We start from the raw sequence: 7,413 nt of genomic DNA on the forward strand, positions 1-7,413 counted from the left end.
AAAAATAATTATTTAAAATAATCACTTGAAAAACCATTATTTTTAAAACCATCCTTAAAATATAATAATTATTTTAAGGTATGATACTTTTCATGCGAAAAATTCCATACCTTAGCTCAATTCTTGCACAACAGTTTACAAATCACTCTGGCCAATGTGGTAGAGTTAAAATTACTCGAATTCGCAATACAAAACATTTGCATGAGCGTCTTTATCAAACATAAATAGTTCACTCACAACAAATCCAACCACAATTGATCGCATCTCATTCAATTTCAATTGATTTTATCACTTGAAAACACACGCTCTCCAGCATTTCTTCCAAAAACCTGATTTTCCGAACAAGATACCATATGTTATTTTATGCCCTCCGAGACACAAAATAGTCGAAGCAAATTTCCATCACACAGCCACATGGCTGCCGGAAAAATCAGTTCCAAGGCCAGCCAGATTATATAATGTACCATAACATAACAGACCCAAAAGGCCAAAGAGCCAAAGCAATATGTAACATTTCTCAAATCATACATAAGTTCTGATTTTCCATAGTAATGCGAGTTTGCTTCACAGTGAGTTTGTATTACCGATTTTGTGAAGGCATTCTATCTGAACCATGCCTGAACCGAAAGTTGCCGGACCTGTTAATTGGGTCTGACCGGTTTGCGGTTTGGTGGTATGGTCTCCAGCCTGAATCTCTATCACCTTGGCCCAACGACAATGAAGGCAAGTGGTCTCTTTCCCAAGCATGGAAGCGACTTGGTAGATGGTTTTCTTCTTGGAAATTACGTCCTGATGAACTTGATGGGATAAGGAAGAAGCCACCACTTGGATCTGGTGATGTGGCCACTGGTGCTAGTTGAGTTGAACCACTGTGACTGCTGGCTCTTCGGGGAACAGAAGAAACAGGCGTCCGCATTGTAGTTGAGTTAGGATGTTGCTGCGGTTGATAATATGCCTGAAGTGCCTGGACTCTATCACGGGCTCGAGCATTGCTACCGGGATAAGGAGGGATCATGGAGGAACCAATTGAGCTGCCTGCTCTCGCGGCAGAACTGCATGTGCATTGAATGTTAGTTGTAACTCGAACAATAAATTATCAAATATCAATCCCATGAGCAGATTCCTTTAATATTAGTGGTGTATTTAATGTCTCAGCAATTTTCTATGAGGATATATTTGGAAAAACAATAAAAATTGCAACAAAATATGATTTCATTTATTTCGATGTTTTTTCATCTCATAATTGGGACCAGAAGGAGTATTACGGTTTGGTTCATATCAAATTACATGTGAGCAATTCACTCACCTCATGAAAGCAAATTTATTGTATTATTTAAGGTAACATCAATTCTAAAGAGCTACCTGTGACCAACAAGAAAGGGAGGCATAAAAGATCCTGATCTCGGTACATCCGAACCACCTCTGACTGGCCTTTGACTAGCGGGTGACACTGAGGGCTGATCAGTAGGAACTAGACGACTGCTTGCAGTAGAGAAAGGAGGGGTATGGTGCTCCCAACTGTGATAATGAAGATCCACTGCAGGAAATGTGTAGGGGGCTGGCATGTCAGTAGGCATAGATGAGCCGTTCCAATGGTTGAAGTTGGGCGCTTCTGATACAGCTCCACCTGAATTGGAGGAGGATGGATGTATAGGTCCAAAGTAAGCAACATACGGGCAAGGATGACTAGCAGATGATACCGTCGTATGTTCAGCAAATACAGCATGTTGTCCAATTATATCAGGATCTGCATCTCATAATTTCAGTAGTTTAATATATCTGGTGCAGTACAAGCGCCAACTTCAAAAAAACGAGAGGCTTATTAAAGGGAAAAAGGATATCTTACATGCAGTCGATGAAAATTCGCCTTCCCTGGAAAAATCAGGAACATAAATATAAGTTGGAACTAAAATTTAAGAAACCTTAAAAGGTTAAATCCTTATTCATTGACAAACATGTTGAGCAAGTTTGGTCAATTTGGTTAGAGCATTCAACACAGACAAAAGATATAGCATTATTATATTCCTCCTTTAGAAAAGGAGAGGCAAGCCAACCAAAAGGGTCATCCCCATTTTACAGATCTATTTAGAGCACATTCTTAAGTTAAATTTTCAATAGCTCAACAAATCAAAGTATGATTAACAACCTATTAAACTAACTTCAATAACCAATATGCAACAACCCTTCATACAAGCTTGACTGCAATGACAAATAAATTGAAATATAGCCAAGAATGCAATACAAGCTCAACTTAAAAGAATAACATATGTACTTTGGCTAGGCCATCAGTTGCAGCTGGTAAAAATCACTCCGACAGGACTGTTTTTGTTAGTTAAGACGTTTAGTTGGTTAATTAGATTGTGTTAGTTAGTTTGCTAGTATGTTAGAGAGATAGATACTTAGGCCAAATAAGACATGCTGCCTATAAATAGAGAGAAGATATAAGAGGGGGACATCTTGTAAACTGGGTGATCTAGAGCCTTTTGGAATTGGGAGATGGGCAGACCCTGGAAGAGCTGCCATTGTTTTGTAATCAAAGATGATTCTTCCCATTTTTTCTGTAATAATACCAATTGGGTCTATCTCTATCATACCTCTCATACAAACCTAGCCAATTACATAACAAAAGAAGAGCGTACTGCAAAGTGCATTATTCCAGATATTAGGGTGGCAGCAAAGCAGTGAACAGAGGTCATCTAAAGAGAGCTGGTCTTTAAATTGCCAAAGCGATACATTACAGTCTTTGTGTTGAGGAAGGGCCTGGCAAACCAGTCACGAGTTTTTTTTTTAAAAGCCAAAAGGGTACAAACGTGACAACTAAGGCATCTCGACTATGTTGGCACCCCAAAGAGGTCACCTAAGAAGTACCCTAATGAAATATATTAAATAAAAATAAAATAAGAAGGATACACGGGAACCTTGGGGGACTAGACCAAAACCCAAGGTGTAAAAAACACTATCTCATTAAATACCTTGCCAAGTAAAACCCAAATGGATAAAACCTTGATGAAGGGAAAAAGAGAGCAGAGATTAAACAAGGATTCAAACATATACAACAAAATCAACAAAACCTATATAAAGGTAAACCTAGCCTATTGTGATATGAGTTAAACTCAAGCAACTTCACTAAAAAATTTGGCAGTTTTACAAAAAAAAAAAAAAATCGACAATTTCATTGCGCTTATGATGATTCCCAAGCAACTAAGCTAGAAGTCATATTCTGAATTACACAATTGGAAATAAAGTATGTTTTTGGAAATAAAGTTTGTTTTTGGAATTCAGAAAGCAACTTCTCAATTTACTGATGCTACTGCCTGCAAAATCTTAATGTTCCTCAACATTTTTATAGGTCTTCCAAACATATTTCTCTCATTTACCAAAAGACTAGTTTTAAAATTCAACCACAGTTGACTTCAATTGTCAAAATTAAGTTCCATATTAAAATTAAACACGTGATTTTAATGGTTAATATGAAAGTAAAGCCAAACTTGATTAGTAAAAGTAAAATTCAGTTTAAATCAGAGACAGCACCAATACCACAAAGAATGTCGACAAAGCAGCCAAAGAACAAAATAATATGTATGACAGACAAGTTCAAGTCTCTGATTCAAATAGAGATAATTTTGTATTTGTGGAATGTTAACTATGCTTACTCAAAAGATGATGGAAGCCGTGCCAGGTTGCCAAATGGGCACCAATGAACTCCAAAGGACTGCATAAACCATTTAGGGGAGAAATGTAGTCAAAATGGGCAGAAAAAAATTTGCATATCAATACAAGAGAATAATAAACAATTCCAAATAAATGATGTAATTACAACCTTGAAACTCCAACCACTTATACGTAGAAAAATGGATTTCGTCTAGGTCATATATGTACTATAAATGGCAATGGAGAAAATTAATGTATTGACAGATATTAGGGGTACATTGGTAGTTTGTACTTGTATGCAGATTAACAAAAAGGTCTACGAATGAAGGCATATGATAGATAGAGTTGAAACTCATATCAAGTCTAATATGATTGCAAAATAATATTGAGTAGCCATGTAAATTTTCTTTTGCTCCTAGTTATATAACATTCACATAACTTCATGTAGTCAGTAATCATACTCACGGAAAAAGGCACAACGCTGATCTCTCCCTACAAAATTCAGAGAAAACCTTTTTGATAAAGAGATGCAAAGAACAATTCTCTCTCTCTCTCTCTCTCTCTCTCTCTCTCTCTCTCTCTCTCTCTCACACACACACACACACACACACACACACACATATGAGACATATCATGTAAGAGTTTCTTTTTCATGTGACAGTGAAAGAAGTAAATCTTTACTATTAGATCAAACCATGAATGGTAAAGATTAAAACATCTTCATTTGACTTTTTTAAATAACCATGTGATCATTAAATAACTTCAATTTTAACCATCAATGTGATTATATGGTCAAGATTTAATCTTCATAAAAGAGGCATTTATGCTGAGATATTTGGCAAGTATGAAATAGAATCCAATAAAACATATGTATAACAGGACTTTACCATTTCAGAGTAGCTAAGATCATATAGGTCCTCATCATGTGTCCAATCATCCATGCTGAATTCTGGATATGACCGGGAACCATTAGCATAAAGCCATTGACCTTTCTCAATCTTCCGACAATTAGGACATTGCATTGCTCCTTTTATATTGAATGCGGAACCAATGCAATCTATATGACATAAAGAAAGTATAGTAAGCACAAAAATATAATAAGTAGGGGATAATTGGAGCTATCCAGCTTGGTCGAAATAGATTCCAGTAAAAAACAACAGCAAGCAGTATTGCCTTAAAACAAGCACAGCCACACTTATTAATTGCAGATAACAATGGACCCTAAAACTGATATAGCGGGATAGCAGATAGCAGAATGACCGCTATTCATATTTTCTAGCCATCTCAGCCCTTTTGCGTGTGTGTAACGCCATGACATCGGCCACTAATTGAAAATACGAAACAGCCAAGTCCAAATAGAGACCACCGGCCAATCAGCCCCATAACAGTTTGATAATGCTACTATCACATGCCATTGGTAACTCTGCACAACATTTAAGTGTTTTCCCTTTTTGCATGTCCACCAAAGAATGCATTAAGTGGTCGGGGGTGCGAGGAAATTTAGGTCAAGGTCAAGTGAGATCAAACTATAATGACAACCCTCAATGTACCAAATGTAATTGCAAATTCCATTGAATTTCTGCATCTTTGGAGATTCCCGGTCACGATCTCACCTTCTACTGGCTCCGGCGACCTACTGCCCCAGCCATTCTTTTTATCCCTCCTCACTGGTCAATCTCAGTAATGTTTAAGACACCTACGTTTTTTTATTGTTACATAAATTGTATAAAAAACTCAGAATTGTGTTATCCCGCTATTTGCTATCCCACTATAGTATTTTCGGTGTTGAGTACTCTGCTTCCCTATCCAGGATTAATATTAACTATATTTGATATATTCAACACAAATCAGTATAAAAGACTAACAGCAATATATCAAAACAAGCGTACATCAAAAACTAAGCTAACAAAGATAATATAACAATCAACTCCATAAATCAAAGTTCTGCATAAGTTTCATGTTCGCTATAATTCTCAAACTGCTTGTTCACATAGCACCTGAAAACTATACCGCTAACCACGACTCCACAGGGAAACTACATATGTCAATCAGAAATTCTACAAAATTTACATCAAGTTGGTCAAAATGTCTCAATTAGAGTATGAGCAATTCAACAAGACCCACATATTTTCCATCTTTGGCTTGCATAAAGACTAAATCCTATCTATTGTAAATCATGAAAACTGATCTAGATATCCAAAATTCAATCATTAAAAGCTAAAATCACCCGAATTAAAAACCGGAACAACATCAAAAACCACGTGTAACCGATCAAAATTGCAAGCATCCATTCAAATTCAATAGTTTCAAAAATCAAGATATATATCCAAATTTAATCATCAATATCCAAAATCACTAAACAAACAAACAGGATCCTATAAATTATTTTAATTTCATAACCTCCAACACCAATCAACACAAAATTAAGAATCAAATTCATACACAGTAACGGTAAAAAAAACTAAGAAAAACAAAAAAAGCAGATCTCAATTATTCCTTTCAAACTTGAAACCCAATTACCATTAATTCAAAAAAAATTGCATGCATTAAAAAGATAGAAAATTTATAGTTACCAAGATGAAATTGATGTCCACAAAGAAGCTTAGCAAAGGATCTATCACCATTATCGGTAACAACTTCAAGACAAATTGAACAAGACACCGACCCAAAAGACTTGTTTCCTTCATCTACAACCTTATTATTATTATCCTCTTCCTCGTCGTTACCAAGACCCATTACAAAAACCCTAAAAATTCGAAAAAAGATGAAAAATTGAAGAAAGAAACAACGTTGTTATTGTTGATTGAATTGGTGTTTGTGTATAGGGATTGCGATTGGGACTAGAATGATGAGATCTATGTATGACGTTGGTTTTGGTTTGGTTTGGTTTGTGTTTGGAAGAAGGAAGAAGAAGAGAGAGGACCAGACCAAAGGATGACAACAATGTGTGATTTTTGTTTGTCGTTGGATTGTTGTTGTTTGTTTCTGTTGTCCAAACAATTTACCGACGGCCACGATTTGTTGCTTCGACTTTCTTTGACTTTCATTCATTAGACTATTTAATGGATTACAAATTTTTTTGAGTAAAATTCACTCCTTTTTTTTTTTGGGTACAATACACGTTTTGTGTTTATCTATCTATTTAACTAATTTAATTTTTTTAATGGGTCTTTAGATATTTTTCTTTTGACCGGTCATAATTAATTTAAGATTATGTTTGATTTGAAAAATTATTTCCATTCGTTTTTAGATTCATTGAATAACTAATGTATCTGACCTTAATTATAGACCAAATACATCAGTTTTTAAATGAATTTAAAAAATTAAATTTTGCTTATAATTAAGACCGGATGTATAAGTATTAGTAGAGCTGTCAAAAAGGGTCGGGCTATCGGGCCGGCCCATTAGCCCTATCCTTTTACACGGGACGGGCTTCATAAAAAGGGGCTGGGCCTTATCGGGACGGACCTTATCGGGTCAGGCTTTTTCATGGGCCGTCATGGGCTGCCCACAGGCTTTTGGGTCGGCCCCTTAAAGAATTTAAAAATTTATTTTAAAAAAATTTATAATCTTTTTATTGTTATATTTTGGTCCTATTTTAATGCATAAATTCATATATAATTTTTTTTTATTTTTGTTGTTTTATTGTTATTATTTGTGTTTTGTTCCTATCTATAACCTGTTTTATTCCTAAGCATATCATCATTTTATATTTTTTTTTGTGCAATTACAACGAAGGATATAAAACTTGGAATATGGTTA

General features: G+C 35.4%; 1 protein-coding gene across 1 annotated transcript; it reads right to left on the bottom strand.

Annotated features, from left to right (window-relative positions):
* Nucleotides 1-39: 39 nt before the first annotated feature.
* Nucleotides 40-6,703, bottom strand: LOC123909369 (E3 ubiquitin-protein ligase RFI2-like). The gene is made up of 6 exons (XM_045960207.1): nt 6,225-6,703; nt 4,539-4,708; nt 3,654-3,712; nt 1,847-1,872; nt 1,363-1,747; nt 40-1,052 (listed from the first exon to the last, which is right to left on the bottom strand). The coding sequence occupies exons 1-6, from the start codon at nt 6,385-6,387 to the stop codon at nt 581-583; spliced, it is 1,275 nt and encodes a 424-aa protein (XP_045816163.1). The 5' UTR covers nt 6,388-6,703; the 3' UTR covers nt 40-580.
* Nucleotides 6,704-7,413: the final 710 nt, after the last annotated feature.

The sequence above is a fragment of the Trifolium pratense genome, linkage group LG1 (assembly GCF_020283565.1).
Source record: "Trifolium pratense cultivar HEN17-A07 linkage group LG1, ARS_RC_1.1, whole genome shotgun sequence".
Taxonomy (NCBI): Eukaryota; Viridiplantae; Streptophyta; class Magnoliopsida; order Fabales; family Fabaceae; genus Trifolium; species Trifolium pratense.

Excerpts from the sequence above, each read along its gene's own strand:
- LOC123909369 (XM_045960207.1), bottom strand. The coding sequence starts at position 6,387 with ATGGGTCTTGGTAACGACGAGGAAGAGGATAATAATAATAAGGTTGTA. Across the intron at positions 1,873-3,653 it reads CGGCTTCCATCATCTTTTGA|GGAAGGCGAATTTTCATCGA; the intron begins GTAAGCATAGTT and ends TGATTTTTCCAG. Across the intron at positions 1,053-1,362 it reads CCCTTTCTTGTTGGTCACAG|TTCTGCCGCGAGAGCAGGCA; the intron begins GTAGCTCTTTAG and ends ATGCACATGCAG.